The 19822-nt window shown below is 38.9% G+C and overlaps 1 protein-coding gene across 1 annotated transcript in view; it reads right to left on the minus strand.

The window, feature by feature from the left end:
* The window catches only part of ITGA9 (integrin subunit alpha 9), an 838607-nt gene that overhangs the window by 228862 nt on the left and 589923 nt on the right, over positions 1 to 19822 (minus strand). Inside the window, exon 19 of the mRNA XM_053714443.1 lies at positions 13043 to 13129. Within this exon, the coding sequence (XP_053570418.1) occupies positions 13043 to 13129 (87 nt within the window). The remainder of the gene's footprint in view (positions 1 to 13042; positions 13130 to 19822) is intronic.

The following is a 19822-nucleotide window of genomic DNA, read 5'->3' on the forward strand; positions in this document are numbered from 1 at the left end:
GACTAAGACAGTGCTATTTATAACTGCATTTCCAATACACTTTCACAGAATACAAGGCTCAGCTGTGTAGCTAGAACACACTACAGCAGGTTACACATTTCAGTTGTGTTACTGGAATCAATGAACTTCACAGACGTTTTATGGTACTCTGATTTGGCTGTGACTCATATATCTAGAATATAGACTCTGTCCACTGTAGAAGTGCTGAAGATCCCTGCTGGTTCTTAGCTCCTAAAGGTCTAAGGACCATCCAAGCCATGCTGACAACTTCTTCCCTACAGTTACCCTTGCACCAGGCTCCCTGCCTGATGGTTGCTTATACCTAAGACCACAGTACAGTTTTTGCCTATTCTTTCCACCTTCCTCTGGCCACAGATTCCATTCTGGATCCTCATTCCTGTCTAGGAAAATAGCAGCAGTGACTCCAGAAGTCACCTGCTCCCTACAGCACCCCATCCAATGAAAAAAAAAAAGATATTTATATTTTCAATTCATATTTATTTCTAAACAGTTTTTATAATGTTAAATTATCTTAACGTCCTACTAAATAATTTGATTTAATTTTATGAGATAGTTTGCTAAATGGGATGTAGAACTATAGAAAGTATCACATTATTTGAATTCTATTTTAAATTAAATATGAAAGAGGCCAGCAAAACACACAGTGACAGAAACTCCCTTTCTTATAATCACGTAAAAAATATTTTACATGCATAGGCAGATTTTTGGACTTGTGTTAGAGGGACAATCCACTGTGAAATGTCATCTGTCAATTTGTTTCTTTACTGACTAGAAAGCAAGGTTAGAAACATAAAAAACACAATTTATGCTTACCTGATAAATTTATTTCTCTTGTGGTGTATCCAGTCCACGGATCATCCATTACTTGTGGGATATTCTCATTCCCAACAGGAAGTTGCAAGAGGACACCCACAGCAGAGCTGTAATATAGCTCCTCCCCTAACTGTCATAGCCAGTCATTCGACCGAAAACAAGCCGAGAAAGGAGGAACCATAGGGTGCAGTGGTTACTGTAGTTTAAATTTAAAAATTACCTGCCTTAAAATGACAGGGCGGGCCGTGGACTGGATACACCACAAGAGAAATAAATTTATCAGGTAAGCATAAATTGTGTTTTCTCTTGTAAGGTGTATCCAGTCCACGGATCATCCATTACTTGTGGGATACCAATACCAAAGCTAAAGTACACGGATGAAGGGAGGGACAAGGCAGGAACTTAAATGGAAGGAACCACTGCCCGTAAAAACCTCTCTCAAATATAGCCTCTGAAGAAGCAAAAGTATCAAATTTGTAAAATTTTGAAAAAATATGAAGCGAAGACCAAGTCTTCGCATTGCAAATCTGATCAAAAGAAGCCTCATTTTTAAAGGCCCAAGTGGAAGCCACAGCTCTAGTGGAATGAGCTGTAATCCTTTCAGGAGGCTGCTGTCCAGCAGTCTCATAGGCTAAGTGGATTAAGCTTCTTAGTCAAAAAGAAAAAGAGGTTGCCGAAGCCTTTTGACCTCTCCTCTGTCCAGAGTAGACAACAAACAAAGCAGATGTTTGACGAAAATCTTTAGTAGCTTGTAAGTAAAACTTTAAAGCACGTACCACGTCCAGATTGTGTAACACAAGGATGGAACAACAATCTCTTGATTGATATTCTTGTTAGATACCACCTTATGTAAGAACCCAGGTTTGGTACGCAGGACTACCTTATCCGTATGAAAAATCAGATAAGGAGAATCACATTGTAAGGCAGATAGCTCAGACTCTACGAGCCGAGGAAATAGCTACCAAAAAAAGAACTTTCCAAGATAAAAGCTTGATCTATGGAATGAATAGGTTCAAACGGAACTCCTTGAAGAACCTTAAGAACCAAGTTTAAGCTCCATGGTGGAGCAACAGGTTTAAACACAGGCTTGATTCTAACTAAAGCCTGACAAAATGCCTGAACGTCTGGAACATCTGCCAGACGCTTAATTAGCTGACAATCCTTTTTCCAAACCTTCTTGGAGAAAAGATAATATCCTAGAAATCCTGACCTTACTCCATGAGTAACCCTTGGATTCACACCAATAAAGATATCTATGCCATACCTTATGGTAAATTTTCCTGGTGACAGGCTTTCGTGCCTGTCTTAAGGTATCAATAACTGACTCGGAGAAGCCACGCTTTGATAAAATCAAGCGTTCAATCTCCAGGCAGTCAGCCTCAGAGAAATTAGATTTGGATGGTTGAAAGGACCCTGAAGTAGAAGGTCCTGTTTCAGAGGCAGAGACCATGGTGGAAAGGATGACATGTCCACTAGATCTGCATACCAGGTCCTGCGTGGCCACGCAGGTGCTATCAGAATCACCGATGCTCTCTCCTGCTTGATCTTGGCAATCAGTCGAGGGAGCAGAGGAAACGGTGGAAACACATAAGCCAGGTTGAAAGACCAGGGCGCTGCTAGAGCATCTATCAGTGTCGCCTTGGGATCCCTGGACCTGGATCCGTAACACGGAAGCTTGGCGTTCTGGCGAGACGCCATGAGATCCAGTTCTGGTTTGCCCCAACGATGAATCAGTTGTGCAAATACCTCCGGATGGAGTTCCCACTCTCCCGGATGAAAAGTCTGACGACTTAGAAAATCCGCCTCCCAGTGCTCTACACCTGGGATATGGATAGCTGATAGGTGGCAAGAGTGAATCTCTGCCCAGCTAACTATTTTTGAAACTTCTAACATCTCTAGGGAACTTCTCGTTCCCCCTTGATGGTTGATGTAAGCTACAGTCGTGATGTTGTCCGACTGAAATCTGATGTACCTCAGAGTTGCTAACTGAGGCCAAGCCTGAAGAGCCTTGAATATCGCTCTTAGTTCCAGAATATTTAATGGAAGGAGAGACTCCTCCTGAGTCCACGATCCCTGAGCCTTCAGGGAATTCCAGACTGCACCCCAACCTAGAAGGCTGGCATCTGTCGTAACAATTGTCCAATCTGGCCTGCGAAAGGTCATACCTTTGGACAGATGGACCCGAGATAGCCACCAGAGAAGAGAATCCCTGGTCTCTTGGTCCAGATTCAGTTGAGGGGACAAATCTGTGTAATCCCCGTTCCACTGACTGAGCATGCATAGTTGCAGCGGTCTGAGATGTAAGCGTGCAAACGGCACTATGTTCATTGCCGCTACCATTAAGCCGATTACTTCCATACACTGAACCACCGAAGGGCGCGGAATGGAATGAAGAACCCGGCAGGAATTTAGAAGCTTTGATAACCTGGACTCCGTCAGGTGAATTTTCATTTCTACAGAATCTATCAGAGTCCCTAGAAAGGAAACTCTTGTGAGTGGGGATAGAGAACACTTTTCCTCGTTCACTTTCCACCCATGCGACCACAGAAATGCCAGTACTACGTCCGTATGAGACTTGGCAATTTGGAAGTTTGACGCCTGTATCAGGATGTCGTCTAAATAAGGGGCTACTGCTATGCCCCGCGGCCTTAGGACCGCCATAAGCGACCCTAGAACCTTTGTAAAGATTCTTGGGGCTGTAGCTAATCCCAAGGGAAGAGCTACAACTGGTAATGCCTGTCTTGAAAGGCAAACCTGAGAAACCGATGATGATCTTTGTGTATCGGAATGTGAAGATAAGCATCCTTTAGATCCACTGTAGTCATATATTGACCCTCCTGGATCAGTGGTAGGATGGTACGAATAGTTTCCATCTTGAACGACGGAACTTTGAGGAATTTGTTTAAGATCTTTAGATCCAAAATTGGTCTTAAGGTTCCCTCTTTTTTGGGAACCACAAACAGATTTGAGTAAAAACCCTGTCCCTGTTCCTCCTTTGGAACTGGATGGATCACTCCCATAACTAGGAGGTCTCGTACACAGTGTAAGAATGCCTCTCTCTTTATCTGGTGTGCAGATAATTGTGAAAGGTGAAATCTCCCTTTTGGGGAGGAAGCTTTGAAGTCCAGAAGATATCCCTGGGATATAATTTCCAACGCCCAGGGATCCTGAACATCTCTTGCCCACGCCTGGGCAAAAAGTGAAAGTCTGCCCCCTACTAGATCCGTTCCCGGATAGGGGGCCGTTCCTTCATGCTGTCTTAGAGGCAGCAGCAGGCTTTTTTACCTGCTTACCTTTTTTCCAGGTCAGGTTTGGTCTCCAGACCGTCTTGGATTGAGCAAAAGTTCCCTCTTGTTTAGCATTAGAGGAAGTTGATGCCGCACCTGCCTTGAAGTTTTGAAAGGCACGAAAATTAGACTGTTTGGCCCTAGATTTGGACCTGTCCTGAGGAAGGGCATGACCTTTTCCTCCAGTGATATCAGCAATAATCTCCTTCAACCAGGCCCGAATAGGGTCTGCCCCTTGAAGGGAATGTTAAGTAGCTTAGATTTTGAAGTCACGTCAGCTGACCATGATCTAAGCCATAGCGCTCTGCACGCCTGTATAGCAAAACCAGAATTCTTAGCCGTTAGTTTAGTCAAATGAACAATGGCATCAGAATAAAAGAATTGGCTAGCTTAAGTGCTCTAAGTTTGCCAAGTATGTCATCCAATGGTGTCGCTACCTGTAAAGCCTCTTCCAGAGACTCAAACCAGTACGCCGCAGCAGCAGTGACAAGGGGCTGTAGGATAAAACCTTGTTGAATAAATATTTTCTTAAGGTAACCTCTAATTTTTTATCCATTGGATCTAAAAAAAAAAAGCACAACTGTCCTCGACAGGGATAGTAGTATGCTTTACTAGAGTAGAAACTGCTCCCTCCACCTTAGGGACTGACTGCCATAAGTCCCGTGTGGTGGCGTCTATTGGAAAAAATTTTCTAAAAATAGGAGGGGAAGAGAACGGCACACCTGGTCTATCCCATTCCTTATTAATAATTTCTGTAAACCTTTTAGGTATTTGGAAAAACATCAGTACACACCGGCACTGCAAAGTATTTATCCAGTCTACACAATTTCTCTGGCACTGCAATGGTATCACAGTCATTCAGAGCAGCTAAAACCTCCCTAAGCAACACGCGGAGGTGTTCAAGCTTAAATTTAAATGTAGAAATATTAGAATCAGGTATCTTTCCTGAGTCATTAACATCACCCACTGACTGAAGCTCTCTTTCCTCAGCTTCTGCATATTGTGAGGCAGTATCAGACATGGTTCTTAAAACGTCAGTATGCTCTGCATTTTGTCTCACCCCAGAGCTATCTCGCTTACCTCTAAGTTCAGGTAGTCTGGCTAATACCGCTGACAGTGTATTATCCATGACTGCCGCCATGTCTTGTAAAGTAAACGCTATGGGCGCCCTAGATGTACTTGGCGCCATTTGAGCGCGAGTCCCTTAAGCGGGAGTCAAAGGGTCTGACACGTGGGGAAAGTTAGTCGGCATAACTTCCCCCTCGTCATATTCCTCTGGTGATAAATTTTTTAAAGACAGAAAATGATTTTTATTGCATAAAATGAAATCAGTACATTTGGTACACATTCTGGGGCCCATTTATCAAAGGGCTTGCGGACCTGATCCGACACTGCGGATCAGGTCCGCAAGACCTCGCTAAATGCGGAGAGCAATACGCTCTCCACATTTAACATTGCACCAGCAGCTCACAAGAGCTGCTGGTGCAACGCCGCCCCCTGCTGACTCGCGGCCAATCGGCCGCCAGCAGGGAGCTGTCAATCAACCCGATCGTATTCGATCGGGTTGATTTCCGGCGGTTCCTGTCCGCCTGCTCAGAGCAGGCGGACAGGGTTATGAAGCAGCGGTCTTTAGACCGCTGCTTCATAACTTGTGTTTCTGGCGAGTCTGAAGACTCGCCAGAAACACGGCCCTTCAAGCTCCATACGGAGCTTGATAAATGGGCCTGTCTAAGAGGGGGTTCCACCATGGCTTTTAAACATAATAAACAAGGAGTTTCTTCTATGTCAGACATGTTTATACAGAATAGCAATGAGACTAGCAAGCTTGGAAAACACTTTAAATCAAGTTAACAAGCAAATATAAAAAACGGTACTGTGCCTTTAAGAGAAACAAATTTTGTCAGAATTTGAAAAACAGTGAAAAAATGCAGTAAATCAAACGAAATTTTTACAGTGTGTATAATAGGCTAACAGAGCATTGCACCCACTTGCAAATGGATGATTAACCCCTTAGTTAAAAAAACGGATCAAAAAAACGAAATAGACGTTTTTTAACAGTCACAACCAACTGCCACAGCAAGCTGTGGCCCTACCTTCCCCAATAAATGATTTTGGAAAGCCTTTGGGCCCTTTAGAGATGTCCTATAGCATTCAGAGGGCCTTTGAGGGAAGCTGGATGTCACAGTTTGTAATTTTAACTGCACCAACTGTAACTTTTATACTACAACAGTGGAAATTGTTTCTAGTCAAAATTTAAGCCAGCCATGTGGAAAAAACTAGGCCCCAATAAAGTTTTATCACCAAAGCATATATAAAAACGATTAAACATGCCAGCAAACGTTTTATATTGCAATATCATAAGGGTATTACCCCTGGGAGTAAGCATGATACCAGTCGTTATTAAATCACTGTATTCAGGCTTAACTTACATTAATCCGGTATCAGCAGCATTTTCTAGTGTTTTCCATCTCTAGAAAAAATTATAACTGCACATACCTGATAGCAGAATAAACTGCACGCCATTCTCTCTCTGAAGTTACCTCATCTGTGTAATCCCCTCAGACATATGTGAGAATAGCAATGGATCTTAGTTACAACCTGCTAAGATCATAGAAACCTCAGGCAGATTCTTCTTCTATTTACTGCCTGAGATAAAATAGCACAACTCCGGTACTATTTAAAAATAACAAACTTTTGATTGAAGAAAATAAACTAACTATATTTAACCACTCTCTCCTACAACGACCTAGCTTGTTGAGAGTTGCAAGAGAATGACTGGCTATGACAGTTAGGGGAGGAGCTATATTACAGCTCTGCTGTGGGTGTCCTCTTGCAACTTCCTGTTGGGAATGAGAATATCCCACAAGTAATGGATGATCCGTGGACTGGATACACCTTACAAGAGAAATACACACATGATCTGCTCATATTACCATATTGTTATTATTTAGTATTCCGTTTAACTTTTTAGTTTATTGTGCTGTATATTATTTAAAATTTCAACAATCTGTACATTACTCACTTGTACATCGTTATGTAATATGCGTTGAACTATGTAATTCTAACTTTAAACCCAATAAAGATAGATTCTTAAAAAAAAAATTAATCCCTTTAAATGTGTTCCATGTTACCTGCTTGACTGTATTAATTTATTTACAAACAGCTCCTTTGCTTTTATTTTGTCATTTGAAATAGCTGATTATGCCATTTAAAACCACCACCTATACTAAAAATATGAATACTTTTGTATTCTCTATAGAATAGCTATGTAAAAAAAAAAGAATTCACCTGTAATTGTCCACCCAGCAGGGTGTGGAAAAGATAAATACTAAAAAGTTGATTTGGAATTGTTCTAGGTATAGGTAATTGTTTATATAGGGAGAGATAAGAAAAGGATGCCTTTATGTATAGAGAAGATAGAGACAAGATAAGGAGGTTGGTTCCTCCTGAAACCTAAAGGAGCAATTGCCCATACATTTTATACTCTACTGTTGGTATATCAAGTAATTGAACATATTAAGAAGAAACCAATTTTTCGAGAAGACTGGCCATTTAACAGCAAAATAAATTTAAAAAGAAAACAATAAAGGGATAGTAAACCACAAAATTTTCTTTTATGATTCTGATACAACATACAATTTTAAACAAATTTGCAATTTACTTCTATTATCAAATTTGCTTCATTCTCTTGTTATCTATTGCTGAAGGGACAGCATTGCACCACTGGCAGCTAGCTGAACACATCTAGTTAGCCAATCACAGGAGACACAAGTGAGCAGGCACCAATTAGCAGCAGCTCCCACTGATGTATGATATGTGCATATTCATTTTTTTAACAAGGGATACTAACGAAGCACATTTGAAAATAGAAGAATTTAAGGGCCAATTTTTCCTTAAATAGAATTTAAACCAGTTCAAATATCATTTGCATCCTATAACCTACCTATAAATATAATGATGCCCCCTATTGGTGAAAATATTCACCATTACCATTATATTATATTCGTTAGACACGTACATTGTTAAAAAAAAAACTGAGCAGTGGGAAAAGCTATGCAATTCCTATACTATTCTGCAGAATTTAGTCACCGATACACCAGAAAGCACTTCAAATGTTAGTAAATGGCACCAAGGCATAAAACTACCCCTCAAAATTTGTGAACCCCCACCATTCTATTGGCATAGGCCCAGGGCCGGCTCCAACATGGGACCAAGTGGGTCCAATGGACTCAGGCAGTACTTGACAAGGGGCAGCACTTATTCATATTCATAGTGGGACAAGTGCATCTCTTCCCTAACTACCTTTTTCCCCACTGTACAATTTTATGAATTGACTAAGTGATTCAAGGTGTTTTGCTAGATTTAACAAGCAGCGAATGCTGCTGTCTCCGCCTCAAGTTTCCGGCTCGCCAGAAACTGAAGTTACGAAGCAGCGGCCATAAGACCGGTGCTCCTTAACTTGACCGCCGCCTTATGGGTGGCGGAATGCACAGCGCAAATGTGCAGCGGGCGGCATTGCACAAGCATTTCAAAAGAAATGCTTGTGCAATGTTAAATCTTGACAGCGTATGCTGTCGTCATTTAGTGATGTCGGGCGGACATGATTTGCTACAGCGTCCGCCCAGCATTTAATAAATCTACCCCCATATATCAATACCACATAAAATCCCGTGCAATCACTTTATATCAAAGTTTTATTTTCAAGAAAAAATAATCTAAATTAAAAGAATATGATATTTTCCATGGTTAGATCAAGACTATTTCCAACAAGTTGCATAAGAAACTCAAACATATTTTTAGAGCGCAATAAAAAAACATAGGGGTTAAGTTGCTGCAAATTATAACCATGAGATTCACAGAGCTCTCCAGTTAAATGTAGGTTTTATTTTATACTCAAAATCCATATGGAATATCGTTCCTTCACTAAACTATTTACGTTAAGTAAAAAATGCAGCTGCACTTAGGAAAACATTTACAAGAAGTAGTAAAATTTAAAGACTATACTCATGATTATCTGGAGTCAGAGGTTGAAAAATCATATGCATATCATAAAGATTTAGATCACATTATACTATTACTCTAGACCAAAGGAGCCTTAACATTTTTTATGGAGGGAAGTTACTAATGAGGGCAACAGGGATTACCTTGCGTTAATTATAAGATTATAATTACATTTGAGATATAAAAAAAACAGCAAATTTGTTGTTGTTAATGGGTTTAAAGGTAAAATAAAATATAAAATGTAATGATTTAGATAGATAATGCAATTTTAAACTTTCCATTTTACTTTTAAAATGTACTATGCTGGTCGTTATGCTTTTAAAGAGACACTGAACCCAAAAAATTTCTTTCGTGATTCAGATAGAGCATGCAATTTTAAGCAACTTTCTAATTTACTCCTATTATCAATTTTTCTTCGTTCTCTTGCTATCTTTATATGAAAAAGAAGGCATCTAAGCTTTTTTTCTTGGTTCAGAACTCTGGACAGCAGTTTTTGATTGGTGGATGAATTTATCCACCAATCAGCAAGGACAACCTAGGTTGTTCACCAAAAATAGGCCGGCATCTAAACTTACATTCTTGCATTTCAAATAAAGATACCAAGAGAATAAAGAACATTTGATAATAGGAGTAAATTAGAAAGTTGCTTAAAATGTCATGCTCTATCTGAATCACAAAAGAAAATATTTGGGTTCAGTGTCCCTTTAAGGACGATGCTGTCCTGGGCCTCTCTCTGCCACGATCTTGCTAAAAGTAGCGAGACTGCGCTATTTCTGCATGCCCCATGAGTGCAGTGCAGAAATAGATGGACAGAGTTACCAATGCAGAGAGGTCCAGTCTGTGGCCCTCTCTGCATCGGACAGTACTTTAGATGGGGGTGACCATTGCGGGGTGGGGGAGGGAAATAGCTGTTTGAGAGGGATTAGGGAGGGATCAGGGGGAGGGATGTGTCAGGTGGGAGGGTAATCTATAGATTAAAGGTAAAATTAACCCTACAAACTACCTAATAAACCCCTTCACTGCTGGGCATAATACAAGTGTGGTGCGCAGCGGCATCTAGCGGCCTTCTAATTACCAAAAAGCAATGCCAAAGCCATATATGTCTGCTATTTCTGAACAAAGGGGATCCCAGAGAAGCATTTAGAACCATTTGGGCCATGATTGCATAAACTGTTTTTAAATAATTTCAGTAAGAAACCTAAAGTTTGTGAAAAAGTTAATGATTTTTTTTTTATTTGATGAAATATACCAAAATGGGCCTAGATCAATATTTTGGGTTGTCTACTAAAAATATATATAGTTTTGATAGGTAAATATAAAAAAGGCTCTATTTCTGTTTAAATGTAGTGATGGCAAAAATGCTAAAAATGCTCTGTTCTTTTGGGGTTTTAGTCTGAAATGCCCGGTCCTTAAGGGGTTAAAGGAAGATTAAAGGGACATGAAACCCAATGTTTTTCTTTCATGATTCTATTCTCTAATTTCCTTTATTCTCTTGATATCCTTTGTTTAAAAGCATATCTAAATAGGCTCAGTAGCTGGTGATTGGTAGCTGCACACAGATGTCTCCCGTGATTGGCTCACCCGTGTGCATTGCTATTTTTTCAACAAAGATTATATACAGAATTAAACAAATTAGATAATAGAAGTAAGTTGGAAAGTTGTTTAAAATTGTATTCTCTATCTGAATCATGAAAGAAAACGTTTGGGTTTCATGTCCCTTTAAACAATTATGGCTAGATTATGAGGTTCCCCTCACTTTAACCCCTTATAACTGCTCCGTGCAGTTTTTTTTGTTTTGTTTTTTAAATAAAGATGCTCTTTTATTTATTTTGGGGGCTATTGGAGCAACATTTTTCCACTAACCAGAGATCTGATATCTGGTTAATGATTTCTAGCGCTAAGTGTAAAAGTGAGTTTACAGTATCACTAACCAGTCACTTGTAATGGCTGGCTATTTAACATTTGCTGGTAAAGGGACAAATTTGCCTTTTTACCAGCAAACATTTAAGATACCACCTCCCTTGTAATGTAGCCCTAAAAATACTTTTTATAAGCATATTATTAAGCTTACTGCCCGTCTCCCTCTAGTCATGGTTGCTGCCATGTTGAAATCTCTTTCACTACATTCCAGTACTGATATGTTTGCACATGTGCAGTAACTCTCCTTCAGATACCTGCAGTGTAACCTAGGTTCCAAAATGGCAGCACCCATTATTAGAGGGAGGTGCATGAAATGTATTTAGTGTACTGTATATACTACCCAAATTTACAAAGTTTGCCACAAATACGCATGCTTAATTACCTGATAAGAACTGTGGAACTTCTTTTTCAATAACATATAACTAATGTCTGTTTTTTGCTTAGTGGTGCTGATCACACTAAAAAAGCCCTTGAGTACTACCTTGCTCTACACAAAACATATATGCTTCTGTGTAAAAAAATAAATAAATCTGCTTTTGTCCCATGATCCCTAAAGGGTCCAAAAAGGAAAACAAATCTTTAACATAGGTTTAAAATACGCTTCAAATTACCTAAACCAGCTATTTGAGTTGTAGCATTTAAAGATTTTGTTTTGTAGCTTCTTAGGGAGAGTGGATAATTCACTTTTACATTAAATTAAATTAAAATTAAAAGCAAAATACCTATAAAACATTAATACTGTACATAACAAAATATTATAAAGGTATAGAAAACATCTCATTCGCAGTCATGAGTCTTCTATGTGCAGAGAAGGGCACGTTTGTGGGTGTTCCATGGGCTGGGTAGTGCAGAATGTGTCAGTGAGTTATAGCCAGAGTCAAGATGGTCTCTGTTTAGTTTGAAAACTAGGACATTTAAAAGATAGCGATAGCTGAGGAAAAAACAGTGGGCCAAACCTCGCAACCCGGACAATTCCAAAAATGTAGGGAGGTTGGGAGTTTGTTAGACCAGACAGGAAAGGTGTCCCTAGGCAGTTGCCCACATTGGCTAATGGGAAATCTGGGTCTGCTAGTAAGTTTTGCCTGAACAGCTTACAGTAGCTTTCAATAAAGTAAATAGTAAGGCATTCTTTCACATGTGAGGGAATTTTTACCCCACATTGATTTCTTAGCATATCAATTATAATGTGATTTCATACATTATATATATAGAAGGATAAGGGAACAATAATTTGAAAGAGGAGGATTTTGTTGCTACCAGTAAATGGCCTTTATTTTTATGTCCAAGTACTGGAATCTTTAAGAAATGTCTTCCTTAGTGGTCAAAAACATAGTTTACCTTTATACGTCATCTATTTATGTAAGGTTATAGTTCATTAAAAAAGAGCAGTGAGATAATTAATATACTGTTATGTACAAGTACATTTACAAAGGAAAAAAACTGTGTTTGAGAGTTTATTGGGACATTGTGATGAGCTTATATAGATGACAACAGGATATTCCATAGCATGGGATAAAAAGCTGTAGTATTGTTACTGATGTCATGGTCTATAAAACATCTGTTGGGTGCTTCTTGGCAGAAAATTTGTAATACAGTATGTGCGTCAGTTATTCTTCCATTTAAACATTTCTGGAAAAGAAAATGCACGGGAAAAAGCCCAACGCACTGATTCAGATAGGACATAGAATATTTTTTAATAATTCGACTTTAATTTAATTATCAAATATGCCTCTTTCTCTTGCTATCCTCTGTTGAAACGTAGCTTCTGTCCATGAGAGCATACTAAGATAGGCTCAGGAAAGTGTGAAAGTTGAATTTTGACTTTCATATCTCAAATTTGATGGTCAAATTAGAATGCTAAATTATATGTTTCTGTTATTCTTATAAACCTAGTATATTTCAATGAAAGCTGCGTCTATTACTCTAAAATATTGGTGCTCATATCCAGTGTCCAGTATCTGCCTATAGTCCTGGTTTTAAGATTATGTTGTGTTTATTACCTTTGATTTGGATCTCATGAATGGAAATCCTACACTGCATTTCAGGAAGTCAATTTCCAGTAACTCACAGGAAATGCCTTGTTCTTCCTAAAAAAAAAAGAAAATATATAAACATTAGTGTCATGATGTTTATATGTGAGAGAATAGTAAAACGAATGATTTGTCACACATGTAAATCGGGAATGTGAATGGTATTGTCTGTAACCCGAAGTTAACCTATCAGGATGTTTTTTGAGGTTCTCAGGTAGTAGAACAAATAAACAGGTATTACCATTATCCAGACAAGATTAGGTTTCTATGCATGTGAGAACCTGTAAGAAATTAGGTCAGTACCATGGAGCCCTTTCAGGACAGTGTGTCTTGCAAAGGGTTGTTCCCTGGCTGCTTTTAAGTTTGTAAAGGCACAGCACACATTACAATAGAGCTTACAAAAAAATAAATATCTAAATTATATAAAATGTATGAAACAAATAAATGAAATTTTGAAATAAAAAAACACTTCTAGTCCCAGATGAGGATACTCTTCCTTCTTACATTAACAATTGGAACAGGGACTTACATACCACAATAGACCCAAGCACTGGTTAAAAACGTTTGAGCTGGCGAGAAACGCAGCTTTTTCAGCAAATGTGCAGGAGAGGCACTTCAAATTTCTGAGCAGATGGTACATGACTCCTATCAGATTTAAGATTATATACCCTTAGCAATTCAGGAGTTGCTGAGGGGCTGTGGTGGTGAGGGGACACTTCTCCATATCTGGTGGCACTGTCCAAAAAGAAGGCACATTTTGGAATGGGGTTTTTGAAGACATGAGCAAGATGATGGGTACGCCCATTACCCCTGAACATAGTATGCTGCTGTATCATAGATTCCCTAAATTACGAGATAAAGCTAAAAAATCTCTCTTACTTGTCATGCTTAATGGAGCCAAAGGACTTGTCCCAAGACAGTGGAAGTTGAGAGTATCTGAACTAATACAATTAGATAGGTACTATTATTTAAATAATACAATTGAGACATTAGTTGATCTTACTTATGTGGGAAGGTAGAAGCCTATAACCTGGGAGTATAAACCCGTAATCTGTTACTCATGGAAGATATGATTGATAAATATAGTGCTGTGAGATCTCTTCCCCTTTCCTTCTTTCCTCACTTTTTATTTTTTTGTCTCTACCCCCTCCCCAGTATTAAGTGCAATGCATATCTTGTTTGCTTCTGTTATACGCTCAGGGTCACGTTGATTTTGTTTTGTATACTATTTACAGTAAATTTCGTCTATGAGTAAATTGATATTTTTAAAAATTTACAAGATCAATGGGAATTGTACTTCACAGACTGTCGCTGAATCATGCAACACTGGATTTCTGCTGTATCCTTGCAGAGCTGGTTATTCTGGACATTGATCCACAGATGGGCCCTTATTCCCGAGATCTTAGTGTGTTTTCTGCATTGTACACAATTGTGAGTTCTGTTATCTCAGTGGCGTATTTAGATTTTGTGCTGCCCTAGGCACTCAAAATTCTGCTGCCACCCACCCCTCCCAGGTTTTAGGCCTTTTTTGGCCATAATATTTTTTGGTCTGGGTGTAATGTGGCTTGTTTCCAAAGTACGTGTTCAGCAGGACTTGCAAAACACTTTTTATATACGCATACAGCGAGTGAAGCTGTCTTCTAAGAGCGAATAACAGCTCAGTAGCTTGTTCTATAGTGAGTAACCACCCAGGAACAACCTCTTTTAGCCCAATTAACACTAGGACGAAACGTACATCTGGATTTTTACTGTTTCTATAGTTCAGAGGAGGATTGCCTAGTATTTCGGGACTAGACTGCACTGTTTAGTCAGGATCAGACTGATGTGCTACAGGAAAGTTCTTCTCTGTAAAAGGCACATGTTAGCCATAGAACATACCATTATGAGTTCCCAGGTTGAGCACATCTCTCTTTTTATTTATGCAAATTACGACCCTGAGGGAAGTCACCCTAAGGGTGAGGCGGGAAACCAAACTTGGATCCATTGCTCAGTGTGCAAGGCCCACACTAGGTCGAAACATATGTCTGGGGTTTTCAGAGAGGGATTGCCTGGTATTTCAGGACTGGACTGCACTGTTTAGTCAGGATTAGACTCATAAGTTCTTCTCTATGAAAGGCACATGTTGAGCAAAGAGAGGCTGCTCCTAGGGTTGTAACTAGCCATAGAACAAGCTATTATGCTATTGTTCATTCCCAGGATATAGAATACAGACGTCTAGCAACAGTTAAGTCACGTGCCGCTCCCAACAGAGACTCAAAAAGTGCTGCCCCCCAATCTGCCGCCCTAGGCAAGTGCTTTGTTTTCCTAGGCCAAAATATACCCCTGTGTTATCTTCTTGTTGATGAACACTTGCTTCTTTTAATAAAGCTTGCAATAATGATAATAATAATAAAAAGTTGTAAAATATATATTGTATTGTAAATTCTATTAAAATAGTAACAGCCAATAGGATTGAGCTCGCATTCTATTGGCTGATTGGAACAGCCAATAGGATTTTTCCTACCTTAATTCCGATTGGCTGATAGAATTCTATCAGCCAATCGGAATCGAAGGGACACCATCTTGGATAACGTCACTTAAAGTGATATTCATTCAGAAAGAAGACGTTGTTGGAAGAGGATGCTCCGCGCCGGATGTCTTGAAGATGGAGCCGCTCCACGTCGGAAGGATGAAGATAGAAGATGACGTCTGGATGAAGACTTCTGCCCGTCTGGAGGACCACTTCTGCCCGTCTGGAGGACCACTTCTGCCGGATTCGTTGAGGACATCTTGCCGCTTGGATGAAGACGTCTCCCACTAAGTGAATTTTCATGGGGTTAGTGTTAGGATTTTTTTAAGGGTATATTGGGTGGGTTTATTTTTTAGGTTAGGGACTTTGGGCAGCAATAGAGCTAAATGCCCTTTTAAGGGCAATGCCCATCCAAATGCCCTTTTCAGGGCAATGGGGAGCTTAGGTTTTTTTAGTTAGTAATTTATTTGGGGGGTTGGTTGTGTGGGTGGTGGGTTTTACTGTTGGCGGGTTGTTTGTATTTCTTTTCCAGGTAAAAGAGATGATTACTTTGGGGCAATGCCCGCAAAAGGCCCTTTTAAGGGCTATTGATAGTTTAGTTTAGGCTAGGGTTTTTTTTATTTGGGGGGGGGGGGGCTTTTTTATTTTAATAGGGCTATTAGATTAGGTGTAATTTGTTTAAAGATCTTGTAATTTGTTTTTTATTTTCTATAATTTAGTGTTTGTTTTTTTGTACTTTAGCTAATTTAATTTAATTTATTTAATTGTTCTTAATTTATTTAATTGTAGTAGTGTTAGGTGTTATTGTAACTTAGGTTAGGTTTTATTTTACAGGTAAATTTGTATTTATTTTAGCTAGGTAGTTATTAAATAGTTAAAGTGAAGGTCAATTTTCAGCAATGAGTGCCCGGTTTTTGAAAATACTTTTAAAAACAGGGGCACTTTCATTGATGAAAATTTACATTGCACCGGATTTGTAGAAATACGTTTTACTTCTGCAAACCCGGATCGGCGATCCCAGCCTCAGTTCCTCTGAGAATGACTGGTAATGGCAGTTAGGGGAGGAGCTATATAGCAGCTCTGCTGGGTGAATCCTCTTGCACTTCCTGTTGGGGAGGAGTTAATATCCCATAAGTAATGGATGATCCGTGGACTGGATACACTTAACAAGAGAAATGACAAAACGGGCTTCCTCCAATCATGGCTTGCACCCCAGAGCGTCCATCTCGTGATGCCCGGCTGTGATTGGAGGAAGCCGGTTTCGTCATTGCTGTGGTTGTACAGCAGGAAGAAGAAGGTGGGGGATCATCGATCCGGCTTTGCAGAAGCAAAAGGTAAGTATTTCTACAAATACGGTGCAATGTAAATTTTCATCAATGAAAGTGCCCCTGTTTTTAAAAGTGTTTTTAAAAACCGGGCACTGATTGCTGAAAATTGACCTTCACTTTAATAACTATTTAGTAGCTATTCTACCTAGTTAAAATAAATAAAAACTTGCCTGTGAAATAAAAATAAACCCTAAGCTAGATACAATGTAACTATTAGTTATATTGTAGCTAGCTTATGGTTTATTTTACAGGTAAGTATTTAGTTTTAAATAGGAATAATTTAGTTAATAATATTAATTTTAATTTAGATTTATTTAAATCATATTTAAGTTAGGGGGTGTTAGGGTTAGACTTAGGTTTAGGGGTTAATACATTTAGAATAGTAGCGGCGACGTTGGGGGCGGCAGATTAGGGGTTAATAAATGTAATGTAGGTGGCGGTGGTGTAGGGGGCGGCAGATTAGGAGTTAATAACATAATGTAGGTGGCGGTGGGCTCCGGGAGTGGCGATTTAGGGGTTAATACGTTTATTTTGTTGTGGCGGGGTCCAGGAGCGATTTAGGGGTTAATAACTTTATTCGAGTTGTGGTGGGCTCCGGGAGCAGCGGTTTAGGGGTAAAACAGTGTAGTATAGTGTGGGTGTTTGGTGACAGTATACCAATAAAGCTGGGAAAAAGCCGAAGAGCAGCGAGATCGATGACTGTTAGTTAACAACAGTCCGCTGCTCATCGCCCCGTACTTGGTGCGTGGCTTTCTGACAGCTTTTTTGGTAACTATGGAGAGCGTATTCAGGTCCGTGGCAGCGATGTTAGGCGATCTTAGGCGAACGTATTTGGTGCCATCGAATGCAAGTAAGTTGACGGCTTGATAAATAGGCCCCCAAGCCTTGAGTGCAATAATAATAATAAACAATGGTTACTGGACTAACATTTCATATTAAAAGACAATTGTTTTTGTTTTTTTTAGAATTTCTATTTTCATATTAACTGACACAAAATATTTTTATTTTAACATTCTATTAAAGGGACATAAAACCTCCAAATTTTTCTTTCATGATTCAGAAAGAGCAATCAATTTTAAACAACTTGACAGTTTACTTATATTATCTAATTTGCTTCATTCTCCTGATATCCTTTGATGAAAAGCAAATATACATAGGGGCCGATTTATTATTGGTCTGTCCGACATGATCCGCTCTGAAGTCCCGGTAATCGCAATTGCACTCAAGCGATCAAGTTTACTTTCAACTCATAATACAAGCGCAATTTAATCTGAGCACAAACAATCATGAAACCCTGATATTGCTTGTGCGCAAACATTTGCGCTCCACTCATAATCTAGCCCTTAATCTTTATTTTTAACTTTGACTTGAACCTTAAAAATACTGGCCATGTCTGTAAAATACAGGCTGGGTGGCAACCCTTCCAATTGGCAGGAAAGTAAGCAAAAAAAACAAAAACTGAAAGTGTGTCAGCCTTGCTGTGCATTGCAGAGTTTTTTATTATTTAGAAAATGTCTTATTAAAGGAGCATATATCAGTCCATTCTGAAATGTTGAGTAGTGCAACTGTGCAAATCTGAACAGAAGCATTTTTACAGAATACACTGAATTAGAAAAATGCATCTAATAAAATGAATCACCTTTTTGCATTCTCTTACTGTGCATGTGACCTGGGAGCATATAGCGCTACTTTTCGTACATGCAGATTTGTATTTTATGCATACTCACAATGCTGAAGATGTCATCATTTGCATTAGGAGCATGTGCAAGGTGGTAATTGGCAGACATAACATCAATTCCTCCTGGTGATCTCTTGTCTAGTCAGAGTTACCTCAAAACTGTTATAACTAACTAGGAGCAGTTTTGCAAAGCAATATATACCGCAAAAATGCTTCTATTTAAATCTGATATACAATTCTGTCCTCTTGACCAAGGTTTATTACATTTAATAAAGGCGCCATTTGAACACCAAAATGTTTGTTCATGTAAGAGTTTTAGATATATTAATAAAGTTTGGTTAGACTTAATTCATCAGTGTTGTATCTTCTTCATGTAAGTATTTATATATGACACAAAGCAATATTGTTATTTGACTAAAGTAATATATCTCATGCACCTCAATGAATACAAAATGAGAATGTCAGAGCCAAATATATGATTATCACCAGAAGCCTTGGCACATCAAACTAGCACATCTTTTAACAAAGTTGATGACAAAGCATTTACATCTGCAGTCAATATGCATTAAATGAGATTAACAAACGGAACCTAACTACTACAGTTATCAGTGGGGTTTTTTATAAACCCTTCTGTTAATATTACACTTGGACAGCAAAATAGTTTTCACTCCTTCTGCTTACTACAGATAAATTGCAGCTATTATTTCATACAAGTAAATAAATCTGAAAGAACCAAAAAATTGTATTCAATGTAAATTGTAAAACTCTAAGGTACACTATAATTTACAAAAAAAAAAAAAAAAGTTTAAAAAAAAACTGTAAATTAGACGTCAATAGGATTGGGCTGAATAGAATTTCCATGGGTGTGTATGAAGATTCTTCGCAAATTTTGGAAATAAATATGAAACATCAACAAAAAGAGAAACTCTTAAAGTGAATGTAAATTTTGATGCTAAAGTGCCCGGTTTTTAAAAATTTGATTGAAAACAAGGGCACTTTAATTCATCAAAATTTACATTTCACTCATGCTGTGAAAAAAAACTTACCTTTTAATCTTGACAGCAGCTCCAGCTTCCTCCACCCGTCGCAAAGCCTCTTCCTGGGTCTAAAATGATGAATCCGGCTTCCTCCAATCATGACATTGAATCAGACAATGATTCCCCGGGGGGAAGCCGTGATTGGAGGATGACCTATCCATCATTTCTGACATCAGAAATGGCTTGCAACGACCAGAG

This window comes from Bombina bombina, chromosome 5 (assembly GCF_027579735.1).
Source record: "Bombina bombina isolate aBomBom1 chromosome 5, aBomBom1.pri, whole genome shotgun sequence".
Classification (NCBI taxonomy): domain Eukaryota; kingdom Metazoa; phylum Chordata; class Amphibia; order Anura; family Bombinatoridae; genus Bombina; species Bombina bombina.